The following is a 17,462-nucleotide window of genomic DNA, read 5'->3' as shown; positions in this document are numbered from 1 at the left end:
ATTATTAGAAAGCTGGACTGGTAGAAAGTGATGTCTGATGGTTAGAGAGTATAGATCTAGTAGGTCTCAAGTCCGACAGTTCAGAAAAGAGGTCCACATCACCTAAAAATTTGAGCCTTTTTTTTAAAAAAAAGTATGGAGCGCAATGAGTACATTGGGGTCGTCCTGTTTCTTAGCAGTTCTTACAGTTTGTAGAACGGGGTTTTTAATACCCATTCACTATCAAGTTTGAAGTGATTTGTAAAGCGTTCGTTAAAATTGCATATTTTATACATATCTGTCCTCTGCTCTGCAGACGATGGCTTTTTTTGTACACGCGTAAATCGAGTCATGTTGTTAATCCAGAGATACCCACGTTTGTGACATCCACTTTTATCTTATTTTTATTATTATGGATATTATGATCTTCCCCTGACCATATGACCATAAAAAATTCAGCACATATTTGGAATTAAAAAGGCTTTTTTGCTCGCCAGAAGAAGATACCGTTTAAACATGTAGATTATTGCCATGTTTTTTTATAGAAGAAATCGTATCTGTTACATTTAGATTTCTAATATCTGATCCAGGTTCCCAAAAAATATAATAGTACATGATTTCTGGTTTACAAAATAATCGCTTACCTAAACTGTACGCCGAATGTATCGAATACGGGTTTTCGATAACTAAATCTTTCCCGAGAAAAATATTATTATTTCATTTTATAGTACCCTTCAAGGACGATGATCTTAAAGTTTGACGTGCTGTCGCGATACTTTGTTTCGCATAAAAACCATTTAATCTATTCACGCAAAGAGCAACACCTTGCATGCCTTACTTAATAGAAATATCTGCCCATTTGGCCTTTTTACTGCTAGTGGAAAGCATCAGTTTTTACCATTGCGACATGCCTGGGCAACTTTATCAGGTTGCATGGCAGGACCATGGATACTTCACTGCGCTGCTTTACCCCAGATAGTAATTTTGTGTTTCTTGGGAGACCCATTCAGCTTTTTTTCTGCGCGGAGAAGTCTGCGCGGCGATGTTACGTTTCTAATATAGGGTCAAAAGCTACGTCTATCAGGAGCAGTCATGCATGTAGACTTACCTGGGGTTTCTCGAATACACCTATATAGCCGTTCAAGCAGTTTTTTTTTTTTTTTTTTGTATAAATGGGTCAAATTATACTTCTTCAAATCAGCAATTAGCGAACGTTGAGATCTGAAGAAGCGATCACCGCGTTCGTTCTATTCTTCACGGTTAACATAATTGCTATGGCAATCGTGAACGACAATTATACGACACTCAAGACGCAACGCACATGTCCCTTCCTAAATAGAAGACGCTGCGGAAAGCAGTGCCGGAAGAATTGACATTGAGTACTATTGACGTCCATAACTGGAGTCGGGACGTGACCAAGACAGCTGACTACTGATGTACAGTGACTTCAAATAGAATGTGTTACGGCATAATAATCATAATAGCATAGCAGTATTAGATGAAATAAAACTATAACGGAGTTGCCGGGCTTTTTTGAAAAGCGTAGACAGTTCATGGATTTCTGGTCACTTGTATGCGAGAAGTAGATCTCTATGTAAAAGTTCAGCTGCACAATTGTCAGTCATATCATTGGATCGCAAGTTTCCTTATTTCCAGCGATCTGCGTACCATGAGCAGAAGGATCGCTGGGATGCTTGAGAGATATTGTCGTTTCGAGAATAGCAAATACGCCATGGCTTGGATCATCCGATGTAACATATGACAAATACAACTTTTGGCGCCTAGTGTAGAGGATCATATCGAGTTCGTCTATCGGTTTTTCCCTTTGCGCAAACACATTGAAGTTGCTTTGAGTGTATAAGATGGAGTACCGTTTGCCATACATAGTCTGCAGTTCTAAGACTTCTCAGGACTCCGACTGGCCGCGGCACCTGCCTATGACATCGAAGGAAAATATTCTGTTTTCCAGCTGGAAAAGAGATGAGCAACAACGACGGGCTCGTTAATCGAATTATTTTTTATATTTAGCGTTGCGACTAATTTGTACACTCGTCTATGCGACCTACAATGCTATACTGCCATATGATTATAAGGAAATGCTTGAGTCGGAAGAGCTGAGCATTTGCCACAGTCGATCGTTAGTTGGCAGTAAGGAGCTTGTTCCTAATCGTTATGCGTGCTTACCCTTGTTATACAGTGTGGACTAATTACAGCTGGACGTAGAATCTGAATGACGTTTTTCGTTTACTCGACCGATCAGAATCCGTATACATTCTCCAAGCGTAACTGGCTAAGAGAAAAAGATTCCAAGTAAAAAAAAAATCTTTATCTTTCTTACTCCCTGTGATCGACAACGACATAATGATGCGGACGTATGTGTTGTTAAGGGAAGTACCGTTGGAAGTGATTTTTCTGAAACCACGTAGTCTTGAATAGTAAATAACGTTACCTTAACGTTACAGTAAACGATGCACGAACAGTATATGATGCGTCTCTACTGAATTATCCCCCTGAGGCTGGGGTAGAGGTAGTATAATTCATTTCTACTTAGAAAAATACAGGCTGTATTGTACGAATGTTAAAATACGTTCAAGGGGTGATATACATAGCCTTCGAATAATTTCGAAACATCCGCGATGAACGTCCCGCATGCGACCGCTGATTTGGAGAGAAAAAGACACTGTAATGTTCAAATACTGAGAGGATTGCTTCCCAGATAAGGTGGCAGGTCATTATATTTCATACAAAAAGAGCACACACATATTGCGTTTTGAAACTACGGACCGTCGTATCCTATTTCATAGAACAAGATGTAAATAAATGATACCTAAATATTTCGCAATGCAGAACTTGTATCAAGCTGTTTGTTTGTAGCTGTCAAATAGCCAAGTTTTGCCTTATAATGCACTATTTACAATTCGCAGGTGTCGCTTGTTTTCAAGTCTGTAGGTCGTTATATAGGGATTTCAGAGGAACGGTTCTTCGAAACCAGATCAGCAATGGGTTTCGTTGTTTTTATCTGCGGAAATGTGCTCAGAAACAGTTAACACCGAGAGTCGGTAAAACTTCATTTGTGTCGTAGTATATTTTACGTTGTTGTTATTATTTAATGGCAATCACCAGCTTTGAAAGTAGAAACCTCCAGATAGGACGCATATTAAGAACAACCTCAATACCGCGCAGACGAAGCCCATTTTCGTATGTTCCTGATTACTTTCTGTCCCTATAGAAGCAAGTTTAGGCATAGGTGCAAGCTACTTTCTATACTTTTATCGTGTTGTGCAATCCACGCTATATATTTTCAGCAGCAGGCATATGTCGAATAAATCCCTTTTACGTTCTCTCAATTCACACATATAAAGTACAGGAGAAAGATGGGTGTACTGCCGTCCACTTTCATAACTGCTGCATAACTCATGCGAATCCATACGTTTAAAGATGACTCTGCAGGCTCGCGCACAAGTTCGTAGTAGGCTCAAAGGGAGCCAATAAAAGTTACTAAGGACGTATCGAATCCATTCTGTTACTGCGCTTCACTCGGCAAAGGTCGCATGCTTGCTTGAATTTTCCCTCACGCTCATCTCAGCCTTCCTGCAGTTTGCATCGATGCGAAAATGACATCGTCCCGCTGAAGATACAGCGTGGAGAGCTGGATGGGCTAGATTGTGTGAAGACAAATTGAACTGCTAAAAAAAATCGACACAATGAGCTAAATCCATTCTCTTCTGGAAGTGGAAGAGGGAGAAGCCGAAAGCAAGCAACGGATGAAAGGAGCGCCGGAACCCTGAATAATAACTATGACATTGAGCAGGTCGCTAACTAACCGTTCGTCTGTTAGGTCGACAAGAGAATCGCTGGTCTACTCGTTGAGAGTCGGACTTTTTCGTCGTGCATTGTCGTCCTCTGTCCTGTTGGGACATCATGCACAAAGGGAAGAAAAGGACAATAACAGGCAAATCTTTTAAGTGAAAGCCACATTCGATTCGATCTAATCCAAGTGGTGCATGAATATCAACAAGTCATCATGTGAAGGAACCCATCGAATTAGAGACAGAAAGGCTTTCAGTTAGTTAATGTGGTTATAGTATGCGTAGGTCTACTTAATGTTGTCAAAAAGCGAAAAGCTGTTAAAAAAACACTTACCGATTATGGAAACTATAATCATTGTGGTATTACCACATCTTTTAACAGTTGACCAAGTTTAAAGCGATGCGTAGCTGAGATGGTCTTCGAGGAAGATTGCTTATAGCGGCGTGATTTAATCACATATAAATCAATGCTGAAACAACATGTAAAATTTTGTATTTTTGACATAAAAATGTATTTTTGGCATGCTCCACGTCTTGCTGTCACGGCTTAATCTCTCTCGCTGCCGTTTTTACTGCTTCCACTAGACACACGTGCGAAAACGCGTTGTAATTTGGCCAGATCGTTATTGAAGAAATCAAACTTGACAACAGTTTAAGTTAAATTACGTACGAGAAGCATTTTTGAGATAGTACTCTCATTGTTGTCAGGTTGAGGTAATTTATCATAGGGTTAGGATTATATGAATTACTAGCGAGAGCGCATAGATCAGTACTGCAAATGGCAACATCAATTGATGAACATAAAAAAGGGGCTTAAAACTTTTTCCATCCATTTATTTTACGATCCTTATTTACAACCCCTATAAAATGCATTAATTCACAATTACTATTAAAATGAATTGTAATTTTATTTCACACTCTAAGACTGCGATTCTCTGTGTCCAACTGCGTGGCCGTGGTCGTCATTAGCTCGTGAAGTTGAATGTATCGAGAACAAAGATGGCCCCGTTTCGACAGCATACAATGAGCAAACTGGACAGATTCTAGATGGACAGACACCTCATTCTAGCTTGTCCTGAAAGGATGTACTGAATCAGGATTCGTCGTGCTACGCGGTAACTGTAAAACTGCATGCGACTTAGATCAGACTTTCCTATCAGAATCCTTGCAAAGACACCGACCTGGACCCTACGAGGTGAGCAAAGTTTTCTTTTTATCGATTCTTTCGATAATTATATAGATGATTATCCTTTGCTTTTCTCATTATTTCGAGTAAATCGAAGAACGGAAGACCAAATCAGTCTGTAGTCCCACTACAGGGACGGTCAAAAGACCTAGAAACGCTCAAACCATTAGGTAGCTGATGTGTCTAACGCTATTTCTTGTTCGTATATTTATAAACGGAACTTATCTTGTAATGGTTATTGGTAGAATGGGCAGCTGGTGGTGATGAGTAGCAAACTCAGCGTTAGACTCGCGATGATCACGCGTTTGCACGCCTTTTTCGAAGTTATTGCTGTTCCAGTCTCCTATATGACCATTCTAGATTTCATCTCATCGTCTCGAGAAGCGTACTTCTATTATCTGGCCTTTTTTTTTGGTTAGTTTTATTCTGACAGTATACATTGCTAAAAGGTTTTCTATGAAGACAAAAATTTTCAATCTTTGCGTGTTAGCCTGTTTGCGTTATCGTCTCAACTCCCGAAGTACTTTATCGCTGAGAATAATACACGTTCTTCGAAATCTAACCCGCTATATTGCTACACTCATGGAGGACAACGAGGTAAAGTGGACTAGCTTTGGAATACATTTCTGTGTAAATTGTTGAGCTATCTCTTGCTGTTTTTTGTAAACGAGTTCCATCGTCTCGCTCTGTAAAACAGAATGGCCACCTTTGCGAACCATTGTGCCTATTTCACCAACTGTAGCTGAGGCCTAAGGAAACCAATATTATCCACACGGTAGGCCTGTGTATTGATATCGATCTAAACCCACAAACTTTAGGTGACATTTTGGGAAAAGGATATCCCGCGTTATTACAGTATAGCAGGCGACAACGAAGCCAACATTTTAATTCTAGCTCAAGGCATGCTTGTTGTAGGTTTACGTCTAAGAGATTGGCATAAATGGTTAAATGTGTATTCGACCGAGGCCTGCAAGTCTGCGAGCTATGCTTCACTGTATTGCTCATTGAATCGTTCATTAAAACAACCCTTGTTACGCCCTTTTTTTTTTTTTTTTTTATATATTCAGTGTACAGCTTTCGATAACTTCACTAGCAAAAACTGTCGCAATAAACTATGGTCGTCTTTTACGTATCGCGAAATGCACAGAAATCTAGAAAGACACATGTGAAATAATAAACACGAAACGTCTTTGTAAAGCTAACAAAGTTGAGCACTACGTGGAGAGTTAGAAAAAAGATTACCATTCAATGTCTTCTGAAATTTCTGTTCGCCAATCTGCCTAGCGTCTAATAACGGAAGGCATTATCACCAAACTATCCCTGGAACATCCTATATTCATATCTGTAACCGCAGCATCTCGATGAATCCAGTGCTCTCCCTAAGGAATATGTGTTTTCTTCAATAAAAGAACAACTGAAGGTTGCAAACCTTCAATGGCTCTTTTATTGAGCTGGTTCAACGACTATTGGTGGTTGAACGAAGGGTAAGGTGAAAGTGTGTCAAGTCCGGTGAGGTACGTTCGTCCTACCCTTCCAACGTCCAACGTCTAATAATCCTACGGTTAATCGGATAGGTTTGCGCAAGCATGGATTTTCTAGCTCTTTTTAGAGCAACAGATATTTAAATCAATAATTAAACAAAATATATACACTTTATTAATTATAAACTTATCAATAGGTAGCTTAGCTCGTTTGGAAGATGAGGCGAAACCGAACTCTCAGTTGAAACAGCATCCGTGTCAGTCCAGGGACGCTGATGATTCTATTGCTGATATAGATGCAGCTCACCTTTACGTCTGCTAAGAATATGCTTCCTTACTCAATTTGTCTAGCGGCACCGTATTGGGGATCCACAAATTTACCCCTTTCCATTTGTATCGACACAATAGCATCACTATCGTAGTAAAGCTCATACATTGCTGAATTTTGGGCTGTAACCGTCGTAAATCTTCGTGGGCCTCGACAAGCCGCTCATATAGAAACGGTGTTTCATTAGAAGCATTCGGATGTTCGAGTTATTATGCTACTGAAAGCATCAAGTTAACGTTAAACTTTTTCTGATCTTTAATAGATTTTCCGCACATAAACAAGGCATGATCTAAACCGATTTGCAGTTCGGGACAGAACAACACATAACTATAATATTTGTGTCGATAAAGAAAGTTATTTACTTATCCCAGTTGCCTGAAGGAGGCCTATGGCAAAGTGCGTAAAGGTAAGTTTATCTTATCGTAAATCAATTGAAGCAAAGCGTAATGTTCTCTGTGACAAAAACAGTCGTAACGATTCGTTAACTTTACGAATATTTATCAATGAGGCCAATTCGAAAGTTAGCATCCTGTCTCATAACCTTATGATTCTATTTAGTCATGATAGTATGAGTTACTAAATTTTTTTGACGCTCGCATACTTGAATTTATATTTTCTGTATGGTTGTGCCTCGCAGACATCTTGAAGTCGATCGTTTTGTGCACACATTTTCTTCATTGTACAAAATATTGCGTAGCATTGTGCGTCTCGTCGGTGACGCTCCACGACGTATCTACTGCCTACCTAGGTTACTAGCAATAATCAACTTCTTCAGGTGGCCACCCCCTCAGATCGCTACCTCGAAACTGTAAGTTTTTTTATGAAAACGTTGTTCGTCCCTTCATAGAGCGTTACAATAGATTGTATATATGATGTAGCTGGAGGCCAAACACCTTTCAGAAGAATGTCAACGTTCAAACTTCAATTTTCCCAATATCGTTTAAAGTTCCACTCCGTTTAACTTAGTAGTTGGTAGAAGGGATTAGAAAAAAAGCTGCCTTCGCGATATATATATATATATATATATATATATATATATTTGCGAAATCGTCAGGAAATGACGCAACTTCGTTACATCGTTTTGTCCCTCGTTCTTTTGAAATTCTTTGAAATTAAATTTACTTTTCTTACTCGTCACCGATCTTGGACTTGGGGACTTTGTGCTTCGCAAGTTTACGATGTGCAGGCAGCGCACATAACTAGTTTTTGTAACGCAAAGAATCAATCACAATTTAAACAATGCCACTAATTCTCCCTTGTCATGGTCACACGCTATGGACATACTTGAAGAAATATTTAAGAAGGTCCTCTTCGATTATTATAAACGTTAAGTGTATTTAAAAAGTCTGAATATATCCTAAATTATAGTTAGCACGATTTTCCCAAAGGTCTAGCTCCAATGAGAAAGCAAGGAGGATTAGTATCGAGGAATGGCTGTTTATCTACCAAAAGTAGAATGTTAGAGTACCAAATAAAAGGTTTTTAATAATGATTAGTTTCATAGATTTCTAGATTGATTTTGAGAGAATCTTCACATGCTTCTTAGCAGTTGTTATCAGCAAAGTTTCAAGGATATCTGAGAGGAAAAAGTGCCGATAGCCGAGTACCTTTGCTTCACGGTAGATCGTTAGCAAGAAGCATAATTTAGAAATGAACGTCTAATAAACACAGGGACTTGTAGTTCAGGCAAACTGGGTCTAAACCAACGTGACAAATAAAGTGACACAGCAAATAAAATAATATGATTAATTCGTTTACGAAGTAAAGTTTTTGTATGTATTATATTATACTAACGGCATGCACTACGAGTCATTGCAGTGATTCGATCTTAAAAGATGTCAGTCGTTACCAAAAGCTATTTGTACACTATCGAGATACTTAAACGATAAGGTGACGACGTGTCTATTCGGAAGTTCAACTTACCAAGATGAGCAGCTGAAGTTGCACATAAAACGGTGACGCAAAATACAACTGCTGAAGTTACAAGACGAATTAAACTTATAAATCTAGCGAATATAATAGCTTATAGAGTATCTGTTAAGTTATCTATGGTCGAAAGTTTAAATCTTAATCAAACGCTCAAACATTAAGAATAGCATAATACTAAAGAAGATTATGCAGGCCTTAATGAAAGCCTACCTTCAGGATTGGCATGTCCTACGCGAAATTTGTGTATTGAACGAATGCAATGCAATAGAAAGACGTGCAATGCAACGTCCATGCTGTACTCGCGCCAATCTCGCTTTACGTCCTTTCGAGATGAAACATCCGATACGAAAATTACATGCGTAGCAAAGTTATGGTGAGAGGCGGACTAGCGACAACTGAAATTCCGTTTCGAGTGATCAAAATCTGTTACGCGTGTCCCCTACAGTTATTTTTGCAAGTAACATTGGCTAGACTTTTAAACTATGCATAAGTTACCACCTGTCAGCGAGGGACCTTTATTTAGGGCGTATACGTAAATGACGAGCTGGCACATGTAACGATTCGTTTAAAAACATATCTTCGGTGCATTATCAGCCGACCCAGCAGAACGCACAGAAACTAGTGTTTGCTTGGATACCGATTCAATGACAATGAAAGTGAACGGGAAAAACGTCGCAAATTGCTACGCTGAAACGATGGAAGCATATTGATGGAAGTAGCGAAGGATATTGATTGTCTTCGTATTGAAGATTCTGATTAGACTATTCGAAGGACTGAAAGTGTCGATAGTTGTGAAAATTCGTATCAGGGTCCGTCAGTTTAGGCACGCTTTGAGAAGACTGATCACCTCTTAAAGACGACACAAAACAGATCAGGTTTTCGTGGCATTATTTTATTCGTAAATTATACCTGTTATGTATAGGTGTTGAATCTACTGTTACGCTACGGTTATGATGGCTGAATATGAGTTTTACCTCGTTATGGTTCAGTCTTAATCATCTAAGAAGCGTTTCCAGGAAAAAGCAAAACTCAGACCCTGGTATCATTATGCAGTTGCATACTCTTAATAACTAGGACACTGCATTTCTGGACACAGAGTAAGAGGCCAGCACCTAAGGCAGGCTTGCGAAAACCACATTCCGCCTATGTATTTCGCTACAAATAGAACCATTATACTAATAGCATGTATGTACTCCCAAACTGAACCCGTCCGATGAATCCTTCACATCGGATCGAGATCCATATATGAGCTACTGGAAACGGTTGGCCTGCGTGTAACTTTGTTAATGAAGATCATTATTAAAGCCTTGCGCTGATTAGTAACGAAATGCTTGCCAGCCTAAATCGACTAATTTAACATGTCAAAAGTTCTATTTGTACATAGTAATGATGTTTGCAATATAAAAAAAAATTAAGTTTCGCTTATGATCTTCAATATTAGCTTCGTAGAGAAAGGCTTCGATCGACTTTATTGATGCAATCCTTACTTCATGAGTAGAATGATATTAGGAAGAATAAGCCGCCTTCGTCGTAGTGCTCCACACACAATACAGGGGACACGGTTCAATGATCGCATTTCTGTCCTGTTATACAAACGGTATGGTAGATGTGATGCGCCTCATGGACGCCATGATTCATTGCATGCTTGATCAATTTTTTAGCCTCCCTGTAAGATTGCCCGATGTCATGGATCAGCGCTATTTTCACAAAAAAAAATCTAACTCTACCTAAATATACCGGTGAAATATACAAAATACATATAAATATACATTACTGAAATTGTAAGATAAGTGTCCTAGTTATCTCCTTCAGTAATCGTTGTGTGGTTAATGTCACCAAAGTTCAGGCAATGCTTGTTCGATATTATCACCAAGCTTTCTTTAACTTACTGTCGTAAACAAATCAAATTCGAACAATCTATTAGTAGAAATATATATCAAAACATAAAACGTCAATAGTGCGCTTGCTTACTGTGAAAAAGTTCCATGAGTTTGACGAACTTAAAACTGAATACGTATTTATCACGCGTTCAGATAATGCCAGCTTGGCATAATTCGCGTGATCGAGCCTGGTACATCGTTTTTTAAAATTGCTCCGCCAAGCTATCTATCTAATCGTATGACCGTAATCTGGGACATAAGATCGTTTGTGGCTTCATTTGAAAGCGAACGATGTGTTCTACGAGAGGAAAAAGATGCCACCATTTTCCAACACTGTTCGTATGATGAATCTGCCTATGATTATATACTAAGGGGCAAGTGGCCGACCGGGCTCGAATTTGGGCGTGAAAATATTTTGTTTCGTGTTAGAACACCTGAAACAATGCCTTTCGGTGGTACCACATATAAAACGCAAATCATATATATACATTATAATGTCAGAGGAGGCAAGCAAGTGGAGCTCGCGCACCTCACAGTAGCCGTAGTAATATTCAAGAAACTCAAAAAATACACGGAAATCTAGGCCGAAGGCCTGTCAAAAATCGGAAGATTCTGCGTCAACTCTATGCCTACCGGTTTTGTTTAAGTATGACCCTATTTACTTAATAATTGTGAATCTTCCTTTTTTTTTTCTTACCGCTTTAAGCTCTAACTGCCCGCCAAATCCAGCCTCAAAAGTACCAATTTGTGCGCTGCTAATTGTATTGGTCGTTGTATTCGACAAGTCATATTGCATACGATGCATACCGAATACCCCATTCAGTAGTCTCTATTTTTTCAATAGTGTCACAACAAGGTAATATATTTCATATTATTATTCAGCGTGAATAAATAAAAAAGTATTATAGTATTCGACAAAAACTTCAAATTGTCCACATCTACTGACCCTTTCTGAACATCCGTTTCCAGGCCCTGCATATGACCAACAGCTAGGTTGTACGCGGAATGGGCGTGGCCTTGATCAGCAGACTTCCGGAACCATCTCATGGCCTCCGCGTGGTCCTTCTCTACGCCTAAGTAATAAAACGGGGTTAAAGGCAGGTTTAAGCGCATGCCCTTGCTAAAATGAAAAGCTAAGAAATGCAACTCCAGGCACAGAATTTAGACCGACAATGGGTGAACGACAAATAGGTATTTTTACTAGTTTATATAACCTTAAACCAACATTAAGGTTACTGCTCCCATATAACTATGCGTGTTAATCTATAACTAATAGAAAGAAAACATTATCTATTGAAGTAAAATAAACAGTGATGTAATACAGATGTGTCCTATTGAAAACTGACTGTATAAAGCAATAGCCAGATATTAAGCAGCGAATGTATCTATCAGTGATAAAGGACAAAGCTCGTTTACACCGTTTTTGCAAAGAAAGATTGAGTAATATAGTGGACGCATAATCGGATCCTCCAGAATAACATATACCCGGCATGGGCCGATGAGCGTAGGACTTGGCCCAAACGAGTGGATTTTATTTCGCCGAAACTACTACCCACTAGCTCATTTACGCTAGTTCATTTTTCCTAAGTTTTACCTGCTCTAGTTAACTCGCCTGATCCATTGAGATATCGATGAGCTAGAACGTGCTGGGCCGAGGCGTGACCCAAATGGGCGTACACTTTTGCAGTATGCAAATGGACGAGGTCCTCGTGCCGCCAACAAAACCAGAGCATGAACATCAGAAGAATGACACACGCCACCTGAAAGGTTAGCAACAAAACCCCAACTCTATTCATTCACATTAAGCTTCGTGTTTTTAGCAGGCACAAAAAAAGGAGCATGAAAATAGCGATAATTATCCGTGATACCTGGAATATTTATGATTAACAAAAAAAAAAAAACAAATGAAACTTTGGCTTGAAATAGTATTTAACAACAACACGGAACGGTCATCGGCCAAATCCTGCTTAGTTAGAATGTTTAGCACGTGAGTGAAATTCTATGCTGTACAGGACTGTGTGCAATAAGCGTATAGCTCCTTGTAAGGGTTGAGATATAGATCTTTACGAAACACCTTTATTGTTGCAATCGTGCAATGGTTTTCATCAGACTCGCAGTATGGAAAATTCTGCCTATTCCAAGAATCGTCTCTATCAGTTGGCACAGGTTTCAACGCGGCGCCATTGCCAGAAAACCGTATGGATATACGAAACTGAAAATGTGCTAACGTCAAAAGCTGGTTATTAACCCGAATATATTCACTCCTCATGTAGAAGCTACGTGATGATTCAACTATTCGGTTACACAGCAAGAACGTATATATCAGCAGCAGGTTTGAGTGCCTCACTCTAGGGGGTAAATTGAAAATAGCCAAACCCTCGTGCGGTACCTCGAGTGCGCTGATCCACCAGGGGTCTTTGGTGGCTCGAGGAACGTGAATTTTATCCTCATCCTGAACGAGTAGTTCTTCCGCTTCAGGAACGGAAGTAACTTGCGCTATCGAAGGTCGCTTCGATCGTCTGCGTATGTGAGGCATCTTTTATAATTTTAGATCGATGATAGTTACGTTTTGTTCCTGTAAAGGTATGACAGCCGCACGATAACGCGCGAAATATTAAACAAACGTTAAACGAAGTGCTTTATTTGATAATAATAAATACATTTTTGAGTTTTATACCTGTTTCCATGGCAGTGGTCAAGCATTGCTTTAAACGGGCGGCTCCTTGCAGCATAAAACGAATGTATGTTTACGGTGGTTTCTGAGTGACATCGTGTGTTTTTAGTTTAATAGGCAACCTGCTTCCACCGAACTATAATGGGGTAATTATACTGAGGACCATTATTAACCAACAATATAGTGTTGTAGGTTTCATTGCTGGTCTATGCCTAATCAGTCTCCTTAAAACCGACAATTGTTTGGTATTTGAATTGGCGGATATTTAAATTAACCAAATGGTTTATTTAAAGAAAAGTAGGAAGTACACGATATGGCCATAAGGCAGGTCCTGTTGTCGAATTCACGGAAGTGTATGGTCATACAAGCCGGCAATTGAATATATTTCGGACAAAGGAGGCCGGTAACAACTGCTTTGATAGAAAACAACATTAAACTATACAGCCATGATTCATTGTTGACTCACCAAGATCAATCTATATTTGCCAATTCGTAAGAGAAGCGCCTACGCTCACATTTAGTGAAAGGGGAATTCTTGCGAAGGGGCTTCCATATCTTCATTAATATACTCCATCGTGGTCCGGATCACCCAATGTGGGGACCGTTCGATGATTTACAGATTAAGGACGTTAATGCAGTTAGTAAACGCCCTTACTTCATTTACTAATAGGTTATTGGTTTTTGGTCGACCCTTGGCTTCGAGTACCTCTCAGCTCTAACGTGTCTTCGCTTTTACTGACACTAAGGCAGGCGCGCAATACGCGCCCGCTCAATGTCGCAGTCACACAACCTGCAAATATGTCCTTCAATTGTTATTCCTAGAATACCTACAACAGTAAGTAGATTTAATTACTGGCGAAATGATAAAATAGTGTACACGTAGTCAGCGAGTCTTTTGAGAACTTTACGAGACAAATGCCTCAAATAGCTCATTGTAATAAGCACGTACAAGTTTATATGACCTTGAATGAAAACGTTTTTTGTTCGTACATATGAACTATTCCATTACATTCTATTGTAGCTTTAAGTGCGCTCAATCCTTACCATCTAAACTTGGTGCATATAAAGCAAATAAAAGTAGATCGCTGGCCAAAAACGTACGGTTCGGTTCGTTTTCGTAAGCTCTCGACCTTTACGAAAATTGAACGTTTGTGCTCTATTCGTTTATATACATATTTACCAAGTCAAACATAATCTAGGTGATTTTCTTTTCTAAATTACAACAGAGTAGAAAAAAATATTTAATGCAACTGAAAACGTCGAAAGTTCGTCATGTGTGTAAACTGTAACATGAAAAGAATGTATCAGCACTTTTTTTATAGAACTGTACAATATGGTGTCCTCGTATAGCAGCGTTATTTAATATGTTTTCTACACCACAGGGTGTTCTAAACCGGTTAGTACACGGACAAGAAAGCCGTTGGACTTTAGCCGCGGCTTCAAGCAGGGCTTGAACCCCAATAAATCACACTCGTCCACGATGTTCTTATCAAAAATAATGTGAAATAACTATAATACCTACTTATTAATTTTTACGGTTATCACTTAACTTACTTAACGGTTAACATATACACATTTGGCAGACACGTACTGTTAACATAGAACCGAAAAGCAGTAGTCCACAAAGGTACATTAAGCGAACGTTTAGATACAACGTGTCACCTTCGATACTCGGCTCTGTCTGGCTGAGGTGGCCTTAGGACGAGGTGCCCTCGGGAGGGCGAGGGAATCAGGACGTCGCGCCTGACAGCTCCCATAATTTTCTGGTGCGTGACGCTGCAACCCAGTAAGCGTATGTCGTAACCCTTCGAGGTACAGACAGTCGATTCCAACTAATCTACTTATTAATGGCGCATTAAAACGGCGCCTATTAAATGCATTTGACATTTTGTGCGTTTGACCTTATTCACTAAGGACATGTTACTCCCCTCTAATTGCTATAGTTACTAAACTTTTCTATATAAAATGGATAATACTAACCCGATATAGAACTCAAACCGGTTATTTGGTCTTTTCTTAAAATTGTATTTCAACGTTTATCGATGACAAGGTGCTACAGATATATCTTTCCGTAACAGACTTATAGGGCTCACATGTTTTCATTTTCACAACGTAAAATTGTAAATCACAATAAGCAGACGAAATTATATTTATTTTGAAAAATGATACAAAGCTAACGGCTGTCTGTATTTTTTTTTTAATTGTTTACTAATAATCACAATATAGAAATTGAAGCATTGACAAAGGCATTCAGCAGTCATTCCGTTCGTAACCAGTTGTGTCCATAGCAGAGATAAACGCGCCATTCCATTGTTGTGCAGGTACCACCTACAGCTCAACACTGCAATACTCGTAACGATATGCTGCTAAGCAATGTATAATAATGGAACTTTGCTCTAATATCTAGTCACTCTAAGTTAACTCCAACTTCTTACTTCGCACCATTACAACTCAGTTAAGCTACCGTAATTAGTTCCATTAACGTAACGTCAATGCAATATGAACTAGAGGCACGGAACAGCATTACTCTCTGTAGCGTTGATATCGAACTCTCGTTTCCTATGCAAGTTAGGACGCAGAGTTGTTGTCGAAATCTATATCAGGGCTATTTAAAGATACGCAATGATGCAAATGGATTTCCTTCATATATATGATTAAATTGTGCTAATAAATTAGTTCGGATTTTTTTTTCTAAAACTTATTATTATTATTATGGTAAAACGGCCTTATTTCTAGAACAATAACAAAGCAGACACTTTAACGAAATATTTTATATAATAATAACGAATATAGAAGCGTCATTTTTTGTAGTAGTGATTGTTTATTATAGTGATTGTCGACTGTGATTATAGCTTAAAAACCTTAAATTTTAACTATTCACAAATAATTTTTTTTTAATTTAATTCGAAAATAACGTTTTGATCGTGAACGTACGTCAAACGATATTGGTAGGTATTAGCGTGGTAAAGTACATCCCATACAAGGAAAAAAAACGGCAGAACCAGATTTTGATAGCGGACCAAAAGTGCCAGCGCAAATCTGAACTTTACAGAAAAATCTTCAGCTGCCAAAATGTAACTTCACTAGAATGCTTCGTATGGACACTTCGTAAGAACCAAATCAATCGACGCATTGTTACTGTTGAAAAGTGAGTTAGTCTTTTGAAAATGATTAATGAGTGATTCAGGTCTTAAATTCACGGTAAATGATGGTTATAAGCAGCCAGTAACGACACTGGTAGCATATGTAGACAAATTCGCTATGATTTTTATTAATTATATATATTACAATATTAATTTTAGCCAGTCTTATAAGCGATGCAGAGAAAACGTTCTAAAATTTGTGGTACGCTCTAAAAATATGGCTCTAAAAATTTTAAAAAAAAATTGAGGAATCCGGATCACTTGTCGGGCAATTTAATATTCTAATAGTATGCAAGGTAACTTGACAAACGGTTTTGCATTCAGCTAGGATGTACTCTTGTCGGGCTACTCAGCTACACTTTTCGATATTCGGTACGAGATGACGTCCTGTCATCAACGATTTTTTAGGCACTTCAAACCATCGCTGGTCGTCGTGCAGGGACCTCACATAGGTGGATAATGTCTATCGACACAACTCAACACTTGACAACAGTGTTCGTTTGGCATGAGCTACTCTACGTTAATAATTTAGTTCATAAGCCCATTTGTTTGTTTGTTTGAACTCAGCGATTCCGGTAGCTTTGGCGGCGTTTGAATTCGTTTAGATAACGTTGTGTTTGTGATGGACAGCTATTATCACGTAGAGCATAAGTGTGATGTTTCGAAGTATCGCCGGGCTAGCGAGACCGACGTACGTTTAGGGGAGCAACATAATGTCTATGCAGATACCGTTAGGTGCGTTGTATTTTAGCCATTTCATTCTGGTATATGGAGACATCCTGGACAATATGGCTTAAATGGAAAAGTGACCTAGGTGCATTGAACCAACCGACTGAATATAAATGCATTGTGTAACAGTGCAGATTTCTTGAAGCAGTATCTAAAGCTTCGATCAGGTGTTTGCTGCATTGAATTCGATATTCTGACAGAAATGTACGCCTGAAGCTCAATGTATAGTTTTAGGTGTGTAAGCTTATTAAAAACGTGCCCTTCATCTGTATCACAACAGCTGGCGCCATTACTTGAATCACTCCTGTCTTTCAAAAACGAACA

General features: G+C 38.9%; 2 protein-coding genes across 11 annotated transcripts in view; one reads left to right on the top strand and one right to left on the bottom strand.

Moving 5' to 3' along the window:
• Nucleotides 1-9,583: 9,583 nt before the first annotated feature.
• Nucleotides 9,584-17,462, bottom strand: part of LOC111270640 (uncharacterized) — a 19,592-nt gene continuing 11,713 nt past the window's right edge. Inside the window, exons 1-6 of one of the 7 annotated variants that reach the window (XM_022850980.2) lie at nucleotides 14,858-15,023; nucleotides 13,782-14,056; nucleotides 12,982-13,167; nucleotides 12,187-12,352; nucleotides 11,539-11,665; nucleotides 9,584-10,378 (exon numbers count right to left, since the gene is read on the bottom strand). In XM_022850980.2, the coding sequence (XP_022706715.1) occupies nucleotides 10,276-10,378; nucleotides 11,539-11,665; nucleotides 12,187-12,352; nucleotides 12,982-13,128 (543 nt within the window). In that variant the 5' untranslated portion in view covers nucleotides 13,129-13,167; nucleotides 13,782-14,056; nucleotides 14,858-15,023 and the 3' untranslated portion in view covers nucleotides 9,584-10,275. Of the gene's footprint in view, nucleotides 10,379-11,538; nucleotides 11,666-12,186; nucleotides 12,353-12,981; nucleotides 13,168-13,732; nucleotides 14,057-14,820; nucleotides 15,024-15,246; nucleotides 15,385-17,462 lie in introns of those variants that run through there. The other 6 variants (XM_022850983.2, XM_022850978.2, XM_086972557.1 and 3 more) reach the window with 6 other exon arrangements.
• Nucleotides 15,495-17,462, top strand: part of LOC111270638 (scavenger receptor class B member 1) — a 10,803-nt gene continuing 8,835 nt past the window's right edge. Inside the window, exon 1 of one of the 4 annotated variants that reach the window (XM_086972555.1) lies at nucleotides 15,495-15,587. Coding sequence is in view for 2 of the 4 variants with exons in the window: in XM_022850971.2 (XP_022706706.1) it covers nucleotides 17,123-17,144 (22 nt within the window). In the remaining 2 variants the exon portion in view is untranslated. Of the gene's footprint in view, nucleotides 15,588-16,560; nucleotides 17,145-17,184; nucleotides 17,373-17,462 lie in introns of those variants that run through there. The other 3 variants (XM_022850971.2, XM_022850975.2, XM_022850972.2) reach the window with 3 other exon arrangements.

This window comes from Varroa jacobsoni, unplaced genomic scaffold (genome assembly GCF_002532875.2).
Source record: "Varroa jacobsoni isolate VJ856 unplaced genomic scaffold, vjacob_1.0 contig00045, whole genome shotgun sequence".
Lineage (NCBI taxonomy): Eukaryota > Metazoa > Arthropoda > Arachnida > Mesostigmata > Varroidae > Varroa > Varroa jacobsoni.
This window is presented reverse-complemented; position numbering and strand designations above follow the sequence as displayed.